This window comes from Scyliorhinus canicula, chromosome 3 (genome assembly GCF_902713615.1).
Source record: "Scyliorhinus canicula chromosome 3, sScyCan1.1, whole genome shotgun sequence".
Taxonomy (NCBI): domain Eukaryota; kingdom Metazoa; phylum Chordata; class Chondrichthyes; order Carcharhiniformes; family Scyliorhinidae; genus Scyliorhinus; species Scyliorhinus canicula.
In genome coordinates this window covers 197,971,956-197,988,046 of record NC_052148.1, presented here as the reverse complement: position 1 = coordinate 197,988,046, position 16,091 = coordinate 197,971,956, and the positions used below count along the sequence as shown (strand labels likewise).

General features: G+C 45.1%; 1 protein-coding gene across 1 annotated transcript in view; it reads left to right on the top strand.

Annotated features, from left to right (window-relative positions):
• LOC119963211 overlaps positions 1 to 16,091 on the top strand; it is a 680,876-nt gene that overhangs the window by 210,726 nt on the left and 454,059 nt on the right. Inside the window, exon 6 of the mRNA XM_038791968.1 lies at positions 5,753 to 5,848. Within this exon, the coding sequence (XP_038647896.1) occupies positions 5,753 to 5,848 (96 nt within the window). The remainder of the gene's footprint in view (positions 1 to 5,752; positions 5,849 to 16,091) is intronic.

Genomic DNA, 16,091 nt, shown 5'->3' with positions numbered 1-16,091 from the left:
AAGTTCCACTAGCTGCTGTGGTGGCATGTGAATCCTTGGCCCCAGAGCATTAACCTGGTCCTCTGGATTACTAGTCCAGGGACATTACCATTAAGCCGCAGTCTTTCCTTTCAGTAAAGCAGATGATTTTCGCCATTGTTTATTTCAGTAAAAACACAGATTGTGACCCCCTTGAAAATGGCATATATTTCATCCAGTCAAGCAGAATTGTCCTGGTTCTGTCCCACGCATAGAACCTTCAAACACGATGCCTAAAAGTAACAACATGTATAAAGAAGAAATCAAAGGGAATAGATTTTATTGGATGATTGTTGCATGATACGTGCATTAATGTCTCTGCTTCTCCTTGGTGTCACTCAAAAGTATCTTTTGTCTTATTTGTTAAATGACAAAAGTAGAAGCACCAGTTGGTATAGTGCGCTCTTACCCTCTTCAGATGGTGGTGGTTTGAGTTTTCTGGATGCAGATGAACCTGCAGTAAGTGGACTACCAACATGTAGACCACCAACGGATGCCAACTTTCTGACAGCTTCTCAATTCTGGTTTATATATTGTCCCCTTGTGGGAAAGTTGCTTTGGGAGCCCTTTCCTACCATCCCCATGATGATGAACCTCTCTGTTAGTGTGTCCTCACAACCTGCATGAGGTTGTCTCTGATATGGGTGAAGCCTGGCATCAATGCTTTTTAGAAACAATGACAAATCAACGATGACAGTGGCAGATGACAGTGATATGTGCAAATGCCCTCAAAGGCAACAATCATGTTTTGTGTAAAAGAACTTTCTACCATGTTTGCTCCCTTGAATCTTTCGGACTTCCTTGGAGAGCCACACTAGGATGTCATTTGCTTCATGGTACAATGTTTCAATAACTGCACTGGTGTCATAGATGTCTTGCTGCAAATTCTCTAACAGCTTCTGCATACAGCTTTTAGTTCACTGCTTCAGTAGAAATAAGGTTGACATGGGGGATTATTTTCACTGAATACTTTAAGTGTTAAAGAGCCTCTGTGGTGACCAAGGTGGTATCTTATGCTGCAACATCAGGTTAGCCCATGTTCAGCTCAAGATGTATTCTTGGTAAAGGGTTGAAGCCTGCATTAGGAACAACTGCCTAAAATCACCTTAAACAGCAAATTGCATTAAAATACCCGCTGGTGCTCATTAAAGAGGGTTTGAAAAAAATTTATTTATGGGATCTAGACATTTGCGAATTGGCCAGCATTTATTGCCCATCCCTGGTTGCCCTTCAGAAAATGGTGGGGGGTTGCTTTCTTGAACCCTGGGGTGTAGATACACCCACAGTGCTGTTAGGGAGGGTGTTCCAGGACTTAGACCCAGCGACAGTGAAGGAATGGTGATTTATTTCCAAGTGCTTGGCACTTAGTACAATAAGCACTTGTCTTAATGCCCCTTTCTAGCAGTAACTAGCAAACACATCGTTGGAGCTGATTTTGAGTGCTGCTTAAAGGGCTATTTGTCAGTTAATGTTGTTTGTTACTAGAGCTGTAAAGAAGACCCCAGAACACATTGTGGGACTTTCTAGAGCAATCATGATTTTACCAACACCTGAGCAACACTTTTTCTGGAAATTCTCTGAGGATGACACTTAAAAAGGGTGAATATTTCGCTGTTCCACCTTAGTGAACATCTTGGGAGTAAACAGGAGAATAGGAGTGCTTAATGTTACTGCCATTTTGCTGGGCCCCCTTTACTCTGAATGAAGAATGGAATAAAGAAATGGAGGTATGACAGAGCATCACCAGCTGCTGCAGGAAAGAGGTAACGGGCAATGTACTCTGCGTATGGGGTATCCTCCTTCTTTGAGGACATCTACTTGGACCTCGAGTTCTGTATCCAAGAACTTATGCACTCTCCCCCTCATCCCCTCAGCCAATCAGCACTTGAATGCTAAACCTGTGGGTCTCTGATTTAGCTCTTCCAACACACTTAAGTTACAGTATCACCAATTGGGAGTAAAATTGTGTGCTAAAATCAAAACGGGCTAGTATGATGAGCAATCCATTAATCTAAAACCTATTTTCACCCTGAGGCCACAATAACCCCAAAGGTATGTAGCTACTCAAGGACAATGCAGTGTGACACCTTTGCAGTGGCTCTCCAAGAAGGGCTATAAATTGTCAGTTACATTAGGGTCATATCTTGTATGATAGAACCAAGAACAATGTTAAGATACTGGACCAGGCCCCAAAATTGATTAGGATGCTGGATGAGAACACCAAACATTTTTCTTTAATTTGTAAAACTGTGAGGAAAGGATTCTTCAACCCAGCCGTGATGATTCTGAACTTTTATGTTAAAACAAACTTTAACTTAAACACACGATAACCACGTTAACTCCAGAAAATAGCGTTACAATTATCAGTTAAACAGTTCTTAAATAAAAGGAAAAACTTGAACTTACTATCTATGCCTGCCACTAGTTCCAATTAAGCAACCCAATACAGTTCCAATGCCAATTATAAATAAAGTTAGCAAAACAGGTTTACTTGCTTAGCGGTGCACCTCTTTGGAAAGAGTTCCTTTCAAGAGCAGGTCAGTACACCTTTGCTCAACCTAACAGCAAAACTGCTATTCAACTTAAAATCCTTTGTCTTGTCAGGCTCAAATCCTATGGCAGACTGCAAAACTACGGACATGGTGGTGCAGCGGGTAGCATTCCTGCATCACCGTGCTGAGGACACGGAGTGGATCCCGTCCTGCGTCACTGTCCATGTGGAGTTTGCACATTCTCCCTGTGCCTTTGTGGGTCTCACCCCACAGCCCTAAGATGTGATTGACCAATAGGTGGATTGGTCACGCTAAATCATATCATGAGTCATAGAATCCCTCCAGTGCAGAAGGAGGCAATTCAGCCCATTGATCTGCACAAACCCTCCCAAAGAGCACTCCACCTAGGCCCACCCCCCTGCAACCCCATAACCCCATCTAGCCGTTGCACATTAAGGGACAATTTAGCATGGTCAATCAACCTAACCTGCACATCTTTGGACTGTGGGAGGAAACCGGAGCGTCCAGAGGAAACCCACGTAGACACAGGGAAAAAGTGCAAACTCCACACAGTCACTCAAAGCCGGAATTGAACCCGGGCCCCTGGCGCTGTGAGGCAACAGTGTTAACCACAATGACACTGTGCTCCCTTAAATTGCCCCTTAATTGGATTTGTCAAAAATCTACAGACGGACCTCGCCCCTCCCATTAATTGCATCATCTGTATCTCAATAAGAGGTCACATGACCTGGTTAGCTAGGACTAAATACAACTCCTCAAGTGATTTACTCTCAAGGGAACCTCCAGCAGTCATAACAATATCCCATTAGCCTTTATCTGTAAGTGGTTAAAATCAATAATTACGTCAATCTTTTATGACTCCTTAATTATAGCTTTAGCAGACACACAGTCTGGGTACCTATAGGAGCGTTTCCAAGGCCTGAGTATTGAACCAGCTTTTATGTGGGGTTCCTACATCATAGTTATGGCTTAACTTAATACAACGCTCAGCAGACACATCAACCTGGTTAAGACGGCTTTATTATTTCATGCTTGGTTCATGTATACGGAGAAAGACCTGGATAAATGCCACGATCAATTTGGCTAACACTGATAAAAACACACTAATTATAGCTTTTTCCAAAAATCAATAGCCCACCCCAGTTGGACTTGATCCAATCCTTGGAGCTGTGCCTTATAAATTATCCAGTAAAATGTACTTTAAGCAAAATGATGGCTTGTGATCAGCTCATGATTTAACCCCATCCTGTCACTTGTTGTTTACCAGGATCTTGTGTCCATTCTAAAGTTGCTTTTCTGACATTCCCATCCTGCATATCACAGTCAATTCCTGTCCACCTCATTGTTCATCCAGGGGCAGGATGCCAAAGCTGGTTTCCTCTTCACACCATGGATTGTTTGAGACAGGATATTATTGGGGGCACTGATAAGAACTGTTTATTAAGTTGACTGTGTAATTTGCTGACCACACAATCCCGTTTGTCTCAAAAACATGGGCAAATTAGCTAGCTTAAATCCCATTATGCATTGTGGCCACTGCTTGTAGCACGTGTTTAAATGCTTATTACTGCTAAGTCTTAAAATACAGGTTTAATGGTTAATAATGATTACTGGGTATACTTTCTATGATTAATCTCAATCCTTAAACTAATTTATGTAGAAATAAATTAATTCATGTAGAACTATTCTAGTGTTATCTTAGCTATTCAGTTTTAAGAGGTCTCATCTCTGGACACTCCCTTCAGTACCTTAACCTAGATTCTTTAATAATAATACTGCAACAAATATATATATCTTAACTCAGGCTTTGAAAAACATTACTGCAACAGATATACTGCAGTATTTGTATATTTAAGTTTATATACTTACCTTGTATTTCTCTTGATGCAACAGATCTTTTTCTTTCATTTTCCTTGGTCCCCAGTAGGCTAATCCTCTAATTTTAGAAGGCACTGGTCTTCTGTTCCAATCTAGTTTCATGTACTGCTGTCATCAAGACCTCTCCAGAGACATCCTAGTGGAAGTTTGGGCCACCGTTTTCCCATTCCAACTCTTATAGGAACAGTGCTGTGAATTTCCATTTAAGAGTCTGATATATCTTTATCCTTCAAGGGGCAGCACGGTAGCATGGTGGTTAGCATAAATGCTTCACAGCTCCAGGGTCCCAGGTTCAATTCCCGGCTGGGTCACTGTGTGGAGTCTGCACGTCCTCCCCGTGTGTGCGTGGGTTTCCTCCGGGTGCTCCGGTTTCCTCCCACAGTCCAAAGATGTGCGGATTAGGTGGATTGGCCATGCTAAATTGCCCGTAGTGTCCTAATAGTAAGGTTAAGGGGGGGAGTTGTTGGGTTACGGTATAGGGTGGATACGTGGGTTTGAGTAGGGTGATCATTGCTCGGCACAACATCGAGGGCCGAAGGGCCTGTTCTGTGCTGTACTGTTCTAAGTTAGCAGCAGTCCTTTAAGAGCTGCCGGTTGGCTCACTGTTCTTGATCGACAGGCTACCAACCTTATTTGAGGCTATATTCTCTCCACATTTCCCATGTGCAGAAAACCTATTTAAATGAAGGGGTGGGGGTATGTGGTGCTCTCTACCACTGTATATATGTGTGTGCTTGCATTAGGGGATGTATGACAGTACCTGTATTACAGGTTTTCCGGTAAGCCCCTGCCGGCTAGCTCCACCCACAGGGAGCAGTATAAATATTCATAAGTTTCCCTGAGATGCCATTCTACAGCTGCAGACGAAGGAATAACATCTCACTGTAATAAAGCCTCTCTTGTACGGTATCGAGTCTTTTGTGTGCAATTGTTAGCACCACAGGGTATAATTTGAAAACCTATCATAGCTTGCCTCCTTTGCTTGTGGTGTGGGTGTGCAGCTATGATTTTTAATGACTCAGTAAACTGGGCTCGTGTTCCTTCATCTCGCCCATTCCAGGCTGGAGCAAAGACTGAAGAATGAGTGTGGCTTCAGTGAACAGATTGTTTTCTGGATCAAATGGCTTATTTATGTACATATTCAAGAAAAGGTTTTAACATATGAAACAGATAATCATGTAAAACTCTACCCAGCGCATTCTGTGGCACAAATTAAACCACAGAACATATTTTAACCTGGAAATTAGTCAAATCATGACTGATGTTAAAGGTACACCGCTATCCTACTTTTCAGGCATTTCAAATAGAATTCTGTTAATCCGTTGCATTTCTCTGTTTTACAGAGTGGTAAAGCTCTTCCAGGAAATTTAGTTGCACAGTTATCGGAATGTACAGATAATGGACAAGTCTATCAAGAAAGGGACGAGGGTGACCTAAAGGTGAGCCTTCGACAAATAAAAAACAGACCTTATATTGTGAACACTTTTGCAAACTTCAAAAACATTGCTCCTTCCTTTTCGTCGTATTGTAACGCAATATGGCCATGACTATATAAATACTAAAAGGTTATCACTGCCCTTGTGGATATTCCTTCCCTCACAGACACTCTTTCCCGTCACAGACACTCTTTCCCGTCACAGACACACTTTCCCGTTACAGTCAGACTTTCCCGTCACCGACACTCTTTCCCATCACAGACACGCCTTCCCATGAGCAAAAACATGCAATTATGTAAATCCTTATACATTGTAAAACATTTCAAAGCACCACAGGGGTGTTATGCTGCATCGAGCAATATAAGGCGGTTTTAGGGAAGATCACTGAAAACGTTGGTTAACGGCATAGGATTGTATGAGTGCTGTAAAGGAGTAAGGAGAAGCTAAAGAAGTTTAGGAAGGGGATTCTCCGCCGGGATTCTCCGCCAGGACGGCTAGGGTTCCAATTGGGGGCACTGATCGGTTGGCACACGTGATCTGGGGGAGGCCTATATTGTTGGGGCCGACTTGCTGTGTGGGTCCCGTATTAGCAGCCAGTGCTATGCAGAGCACTCCGGCGCCCTGCTGGCCCCTTTCAGGTAAGTGAATCGATGGGCCAAGGGGTTAATTGATGCTGGCGTGAAATGCTCCGGTGTTTACTTCTTTGGGTCTTGGCAGCTGAAAACATGGCTCCCAATGGTGGCGCTATTAAAGTCGGGGTTGCTCAAGCCACCAGAATTCATCGCTAAGAACACCTGTTTTCACCTCAGTAACATCATCCAGGTCTAACTCTGCCTCAGCTCATCTGATGCTGAGACCCTCATCCATGCCTCAGTTACCTATTCCAGTGTACTCCTGGCTAGTCTATATGTCTACTCTCCATAGGCTTGAGGTCATCAAAACTCTGCTGTATAATAACCCGCTCAAGTTAAATTCACCTGAGGGGTTACCCAGCTGCATTGGTTCCGAGTTAAGCCTTGAATTTAAAATTCCCTGCTGCTCCCTCCCGAGAAATCCTTCTGGAAGCCAAGAGATGAAGAAGGTATGGATGAACACTTCTGCAACAGATGGGCAGAGGCAAGGATGGGGTTGGGCAGTGGTATCATAGAATCATAGAATTTACAGTGCGGAAGGAGGCCATTCAGCCCATCGAGTCTGCAGCGGCCCTTGGAAAGAGCACCCTACCTAAGCCCATACCTCCACCCCATCCCAGTAACCCCACCTAACCTTTTTGGACACGAAGAACAATTTATCATGGCCGATCCACCTATCCCACACATCTTTGGACTGTGGGAGGAAACCGGAGCAGCCGGAGGAAACCACGCACAGACGGGGAGAACGTGCAGACTCCACGCAGTCAATGACCCAAGGAGGGAATCAAACCTGGGACCCTGGAGCTGTGATGGAACTATGCTAACCACTATGCTACCATGCTGCCCACGGTTCATGGCTCAATACAAGCCTTCTTCGTAATGGGGCTCCTTTCCATCACAGACCCTCAATCCCTTCAACTAGAATCCCCTTCACAGACCTAGTTCCTTTCACAGAGATTCCCTTCCTTTGCTGAAAAGAAGGCTCCTACCCTTCACAGAGACACTGCTATTTTTCACAGATATGTTTCTAACTTTTACAGAGGCAAGCCTACCTTTCATAGGGATGTTCCTTCCCCTCACAGGCCATGTGTATATCCGCAGATTCCTTTGTGGAACAATCCAAAATTAATCCCGCTGCTCTCCCTATGGTCCAGTATCTTCTCCTGCTAAAAATATTTATCGTGTTTTCCCTCTGCTAATGTGATGGTTGCTACCCCAACAGATGGCAAAGCATCCCATGCTCCAACAACTCTCTACGCAAAGTAATTTTTTCTACACCGTCTCCTCACACTCTCAATGACAGTTTTAAGCTGAAGGTCTCTCTTGTCACTGAATTCCTAATCAGAGAAATTGAGTGTAATTTTAACCCACGGAAAACCGATGAGTTGGAGTCAGATGTGTCATTAAAAGTTTTAAAATCTCAAATCAAACCTGAATCTCCGACCCCCTCCTCTTTAGGTTTAATAGAAGCAGGAATGGGACAGGTGACCAACTCACTTCCAGGAGTCGTGATTCGGGAGTCTGGATGCGTCACAGTTTTTAAAAATATATTATTTTAGGGTTTTTTAAACATTTTTTACACATAATGCAAAAAGAACAAAAAACATTTTCAATGCAAAACAGGTACATTGCAGAACAAGAATTGTTGCAAATAATGAACATGACAAGATGACTTTAGAACAACATACTTTATGAACTAGTGCATCCAGTTTTAATACAATCACAGACACACTTTCCCATCGCAATCAGATCCTTTTCCTCCCCCTAAATGATTGTTTTGTTTGAAGGCTGCAGCCATATAAATGAGATTGGATAACATCTCAGCCCACACGCCTATATGTATTGCGAGAACAAGACTTTCCATATGGCTCAAGGAGACCCCAACAGGAGTAAGTCAGACAAGGCGGAGCAGATCAATTTGAGATTGGGATCCCACACTCTATGTAATGCATCGGACTCCGTGGATCACTGAGGGCAAAAGTTCCATAGGGATACATTCTATGACTAATATATGCTGGTTTTGAATTGAAGGATGCTTGTCACTGATCCTGGAGCAGAGGATATTTTTTCAAGCTGCAAAGTTTAGGGTGTTGTGCAGTCCTTTTTCATTAACATCACCAATTCTACCATCTGGAAGATTTAAGAATGTCTTGAGATGTCAAATTGCTGGCACAGCTGCTCAAAGGATGACAAGGAGGCATCACTGAACATATCTCCCAGCTTATAAATGCCTTTTATCTCTCCAAGTATCGAATCCATACCGGCCCATAAGACCGGGTGGGAAGTCTGGGCTGCCCTGGATGGGAGAAAGAGTGGAAGTCAGTTTAGATCCCCCTTCTAGTTGGCTGACCATTCCCCACGCTCTAAGAGTATTAACAGTAATATGAATTTTGTATCCAGCAGAACCTCTGCAATAAAATAACAAGGCCTTCAAAAAGTAAACCGACTGGTCTGCTTCATTATCATGCCAAATGGTGACAGGGTCCTTCCTAACGCAGTCCCTTGTAAATTTAAGGTGAGGGGCCAGTTGATACAGCCAAATATTCAGGACACTCAAACCTCCCTTGGAACCTGGGAGCTGCAGTTTGACAAACTTTAGATGAGGCTTCTTCTTATTCCAAATGAACAAACTGATCGTTCTGTTAATCGCCTTTAAGACTCTGGTTGAAAACAAGATTGGCAACATCTGCAAGGGATGTAGCAATCTAGGAAACACGTTCATTTTAACCAAGGCAATCCTGCCCATCCAGGAGACCGACAGGGAAGACCAACGGGTCAAATCCTACCCAATAGAAGCAATTAGCTGAGGAAGCTTAGCTCCATATAACTGCCTAAAATAAGGTAATTGTAACACCCAGGTACTTAAACTCAAATGGGGACCACCTAAAAGGGAAATTGGCAAGGTTGGGGGGGGGGGGGGGGGGGGGGGGGGGGGGGGGGGGGGGGGGGGTGGGGGGGGCGGGGGGGGGGGGGGGGGGGGTAAAACCCGTTAACTCTCCCACCATACCCTCCGATTTGATAATTTGATCTTAACTGGAGAAGGCACTAAACTTATCCACCGACTCAATAATAGAGATAACCAGACATGGCTTTGAAGCAGTAGCTCATGATCCGCAGAAAGCGTAATCTACTCTACTTCTCCCGACAACCCGGCCCCATATCCCAGGGGTCCACCTAATAGCCTCTGCCAGTGGCTTTATGGCCAATGCAAACAGCAGGGGAACTGGGTGCAAACACTGCCTGGTCCCTCTCTGCAAACCAATGTTCTAGGACCGAAAAAACCATTTGTGAGTACTGCGATCAGGTCCAATGGTATAGTACCTGAATCTACCCTTTATGACCCAGTCTGATCCTCCCGGATAATCATCAGTAAAATTCTATCTAACCGCCTCACCAAAACTTTAGACAACTTCAAATCAACATTCAGATGTGAATTTGGCTAGTCGGAGGCACATTCCTCCTGGTCCTTGACTGTCTTCAAAATCAGGGAAATGTTTGCCTCCTGAAGCAACAGTGGCAGAGGACCTACCTCAAAGGAGTTGACAGTACTTACCACCCAATTGCTTCATTAACTGATCCTTAAACTCCATGTAAAACTCACCCACAAAACCTCCTGGCCCTGGGGCCTTCCCCGACTGAAGCTCCTTAATGGCCACAGCCACTTCATTTTTAGAGATACGAGCTAAAAGGGCCAAGTATTGACACTCTGAAACCACAGGGAGCTTGAATGTGGAGAAGAAATGCTCTGGGCGTGGAACCACATCACCAGATTGACCCAATTTATATAATTCAGCATAGAAATGCCTAAATGCCCAGTTAATATCTTCAGTTTTCATTAACCTCCTAATGGTTGTGTAAGAAATAACCAACTCCCGAGCATCGGCCATGCAGGTCTCCCACAGAGTGGAAGCAGTGACATCAGAAAGGGAATTTTTGGCTAGCCAGTAATATAAGAAATGATAGTAAACGTTTCTTTCAATACATAAGAAACAAACGACAGGTCAAAGTAGACATTGGGCCAATTCAAACTGATTCCGGAAGGCTAGTGATGGGAGACGAGGAAATGGCTGGAGAACTTAATAAGTACTTTGCGTCTGTCTTCACAGTGGAAGACATGAGTAATATCCCAAAAATTATAGAGGGTCAGGGGGCTGAGTTGAGTATGGTTGCCATTACAAAAGAGATGGTGCTAAAAAAGCTAAAAGGTCTTAAAATTGACAAATCTCCTGGCCCCGATGGGCTACACCCTAGAGTTCTGAGGGAGGTGGCTGAAGAAATAGCGGAAGCGTTGGTTGAGATCTTTCAAAAATCACTGGAGTCAGGGAAAGTCCCGAACGATTGGAAGATCGCTGTTGTAACCCCCTTGTTCAAGAAAGGATCAAGACAAAAGATGGAAAATTATAGGCCAATTAGCCTAACCTCGGTTGTTGGTAAAATTCTAGAATCGATCGTTAAGGATGAGATTTCTAAATTCTTGGAAGAGCAGGGTCGGATTAGAACAAGTCAACATGGATTTAGTAAGGGGAGGTCGTGCCTGACGAACCTGTTAGAATTCTTTGAGGAGGTGACAAGTAGGTTAGACCAGGGAAACCCAGTGGATGTGGTCTATCTGGATTTCCAAAAGGCCTTTGATAAGGTGCCACACAGGAGGCTGCTGAGTAAGGTGAGGGCCCATGGTGTTCGAGGTGAGCTACTGGCATGGGTTGAGGATTGGCTGTCTGACAGAAGGCAGAGAGTTGGGATAAAAGGTTCTTTTTCGGAATGGCAGCCGGTGACCAGCGGTGTCCCACAGGGTTCAGTGTTGGGGCCGCAGCTGTTCACCATATATATTAATGATCTGGATGAAGGGACTGGGGGCATTCTAGCGAAGTTTGCCGATGATACAAAGTTAGGTGGTCAGGCAGGTAGTGCTGAGGAAGTGGGGAGGCTGCAGAAGGATCTAGACAGTTTGGGAGAGTGGTGCAGGAAATGGCTGATGCAATTCAACGTGAGAAAATGTGAGGTCTTGCACTTTGGAAAAAAGAATCCAAGCATAGACTACTTTCTAAACGGTGAGAAAATTCATAATGCCAAAGTACAAAGGGATCTGGGAGTGCTAGTCGAGGATTCCCTAAAGGTAAACATGCAGGTTGAATCTGTGATTAAGAAAGCGAATGCAATGTTGTCATTTATCTCAAGAGGGTTGGAATATAAAAGCAGCGATGTGCTACTGAGCCTTTATAAGGCTCTGGTTAGGCCCCATTTGGAGTACTGTGTCCAGTTTTGGGCCCCACATCTCAGGAAGGACATACTGGCACTGGAGCGTGTCCAGCGGAGATTCACACGGATGATCCCTGGAATGGCGGGTCTAACATATGATGAACGGCTGAGGATCCTGGGATTGTATTCATTGGAGTTTAGAAGGTTAAGGGGAGATCTAATAGAAACTTACAAGATAATACATGGCTTAGAAAGGGTGGACGCAAAGAAACTGTTTCCGTTAGGCGAGGAGACGAGGACCCGTGGGCACAGCCTTAGAATTAGAGGGGGTAAATTCAGAACAGAAATGCGGAGACATTTCTTCAGCCAGAGAGTGGTGGGCCTGTGGAATTCATTGCCGCGGAGTGCAGTGGAGGCCGGGACGCTAAATGGCTTCAAGGCAGAGATAGATAAATTCTTGATGTCGCGAGGAATTAAGGGCTACGGGGAGAATGCTGGTAGGTGGTGTTGAAATGCCCATCAGCCATGATTGAATGGCGGAGTGGACTCGATGGGCCGAATGGCCTTACTTCCACTCCTATGTCTTATGGTCTTATGGTCTTATGGAATTGACCGGTAAGGAAACTCAAGCTCCTTCTTAAAATATGTAGTAAAGGATTTATCGCAAAGGAGGGAGACATCAAACCGCCATGACCTAGACCAGGGTGGAGAGTCCTCGAGCAAAAATTTCAGGAAAACGGGAGCATGGTCAGGAATTACAATGCTTCCCACTGAGCAAGAGGACAAGAAATGTAGGAGTCCTTGGCACAAAAAATAGCAATTTCTAGTGTGACATTGATGAGGTGCTGAGAAAAAATAAAAATCCCTCTCTCTTGGATGCAAGGTTGTCTATAAGCCCAGATACCCCATTTCCTCACATGCTAAAGCCAGTGCTCTAGCCTGCAGGGCGATTTTCCCGTAATCGGGAGCTTGTCCATCAAGGGGTTCAGATGACAATTAAAGTCTTCACCAGAAAAGAGTTAGCTGAGGCCAACTAAAAAGCCTGAGTGATAAATTCCGTGGAGTGGTTCGGCACGCCATATACATTCATTATTGAGACAATATCTCCATGCGCTAACCCCTTCACATACCTGTCTCCTTAACACAATTTTCCATCTTGAAGGAGACATTCTTGTTCATCAAAACTGCCAGCCCCCTGCTGCTTGTCAAGGGGGAAGCAAAAAAGAATTGCCCCACCCAATCCTGCCTTAACTTTAAATGCTCCTTGTCATCCAAGTGACTCTCCTGTAACATGACTACGTCCACTTTCTGGATCTTTTTCATTTTGATAGGGTGATGAACACACTGTACATTCCAATGTAAAGTTTAACATTAGTTACTGCCATTGTGTAGACCACCAGAAAAAAGGTAGGATAGGATATTCATGCCACATTTGGACATGGAGCATTATACTCCTCCCCCATCTCGAGCAACACCAGAGACACCAGAATATCCCTTACATGATCAAAGACCTGTCTGCATCTTTGCAGGACATAGTCAACAACGTAGAAAACCCCAACATAACAAAAATGCAAAAGAATCACAACCACAGTATTTCTAAGGGAACATTCCTCAACAAAGGTGAAGACCTGCAGGCCATATGGCAATACTGTCATTAACATTAGGAGACAATCTCCTCAACAGGAGGAGAGGATAAAAGGCAACAAGGGAATGTGCGGGCCGGGATCCAGAGTCCAGCAAAGAATTGAGACTGGCCCCTACTGGAGTTAGAAGCGTCCCAACGTGCCATTCCATGGGACTTGGAAAAATGTTTTTAATAATTGGCTTCCCCAAGCCATTCCACAGCATGCCCGTGCTGCAACTGAGAGGCGTTGGACCCAATCTCTTGGATAGGTCCTGCTCCTCTGGGATAGGAGCGGCCTTTAAAAGGAGAGGCTCATGTTAGGGGCCTTCCCTTTAGCAGCTCCTTTAGCTGCTCTCCTCATCTGCAGCCTTTAAAAACAGTCACTCAGTATGTATAAGTTAAAGTTTTCTCGAGGAAAGCAGAACAGCTGTGGGGGCTGCTCCTTTACTTTCTATGAAGCACTTGAAAACAAAGAGGCAGACTTATAAAAAAAATTGGTAGAGAAACAACTGCTATGCTGTCCTAATGGATCCCTGCAGAGCTGTAAAAATAAACAATCGGATACTACCCGTTTAAGTTCCAGCGAGCTGTCAATCATGATACTTTTAGCAGGCAATGGAGTGTGATATTAAATGTGAACAATCCAGTTCAAAGCATTCAGCCTCCTTGCTGTGTGCCCTGACTTCAGTACCTCAAAAGGCAAAGAGACTGACTGTGAAAATCTCTTCAAAGGTTTCCACCACTTTTTAAAAATATTTTTTATTCTCCTCCATTTTCACATTTGCTCCCAAATTTACACCCACCAACAATAAACAATAATCAGTAACAAATATGTCAATCCCCATATCAATAACAACGATCCCATCCTCACACCAAACCCCAACATTAGCCACATGTTCACACAAACAAATGACAAAAAGGAATTAGGGATCACCCATAGTCACCATTAACTCACACAGCCCCCCTCCCCCCCCAACCCTCCCACCCACACGCCAGCAACTAATGTTCGATATTATCCAGTTCTTGAAAGTACATATTTAGCTCACTGGGCTAAATCGCTGGCTTTTAAAGCAGACCAAGCAGGCCAGCAGCACGGTTCGATTCTCGTGCCAGCCTCCCCTGACAGGCGCCGGAATGTGGCGACTAGGGGCTTTTCTCAGTAACTTCATTGAAGCCTACTTGTGATAATAAGCGATTTTCATGAATAATGGCCATGAATTGTAGAACCCCTCCAAACTTAACCTTCTCAAGAGTCAAGAATTTCAACAGGTCCCCCCACCACACCAGGGCACAGGGTGGAGAGGTTGCTCTCCAACCTATCTGGATCTGCCTTCGGGTGATCAACGAGGCGAAGGCTACAACATCTGCCTCTGCACCCGTTTCCAACCCTGGCTGGTCCGACACACCGAATATGACACACCGAATATGGAACCTTCTTCCAGTAATCGTCCAGCTTTGGACAGGACCAAAACATCTGATTGTGAAAATCGGCAGGCATTGAAAAATAAACAGAAATCGTGGCAACACATTCATTTTAACCGCCTTTACCCAACCCGCAAATGACAGAGGGAGACCATCCCACTTTCCCAGATCAGTTTTCACTCTCCCCACCAAACTAGAAAAAGTCGATCCGCGAGTATACCTTATGGACTGCTAAGAAAAAATAGTACTCCCATTCCCCCGGGTGCAGAAACCTCCAAAGGTCCACCCCTACCATTTCCACCATTCGCCCAGCCAATGCTTTCGCCCCCCTGGTGGGACCAGAGAGCGCGGCCATGACCTGTCCAACCTTGGCTCCTGCACAAAGTTTCAGTCCCCCTCTCTCCCTCTCCCTCTCTCTCTCTCCTCCCTCCCTCCCCCCCCCCCCCCCCCCCCCCCCCCCACTATCAGTCTGTGTGTGTCCAAGTCGGGGATGGCCCCAAACACCTTTTTTGCGAATCCCACATCGTCCCAATTGGGACCGTATACACTTAACAGCGCCACTAATCTCCCCTCCAGCGCCACTGTCACAATCACATATCTACCCCCCTGATCTGCCACCACCTTCTCCATCCGGAAGCGTACCCTTTTGCCAACCATTACCACTATCCCTCGAGCCCTTCCGTCAAGTCCAGAGTGAAACACCTGACTAACCCTGCCCTTTTTAAGTCTCACCTGGTCCTTCACCCACAAGTGAGTCTCCTGCAGCATTGCTACATCGGCTTTCAAACTTTTAAGATGCGCAAGCACCCTTGACCTCTTGACCGGACCTCCTAACCCCTTCACGTTCCACGTGACTATCTTAACTGGGGATCTCTCACCCTCACTCCCCCAGCCTTCTTATCCACCATCATCATACCACTGGGCCCTGCCCCATGAGCTTGGCCCGCCCCTAACCATTATTAACATTGAAACCCCCGCCCCCTCCCCAGCCCTCCCAAAATCCCCCTCTACATTTTCTCTTGAAAAAACATCTCCCAGCTTCAATCCCCCCCCCCCCCCCTCGCCTTGTAGGCCCACCGAAACCTGCTAACCAGGCTCCAATGTCCGCAGCCCTCCTCTCACCTCACCTCCATTCACTAGCCGACTTTAGTTAGCTAGCGCGGGTGGCTCCCCCCACAAAGGTATACCGTCCCCTCCCACCCAGTCCCCGAGAAAGAAAAAAACAATCCAACCCACACAATTCACTAAAATAAGATATAATCGTCGCAACACAGAATGCCAATCAACCCAAACAATAACTTGAACTCGTAACAATGTGAAGAGAACTAAATTACAATCCACGTCAGTAAAAGAAAGTTATGACATTTAA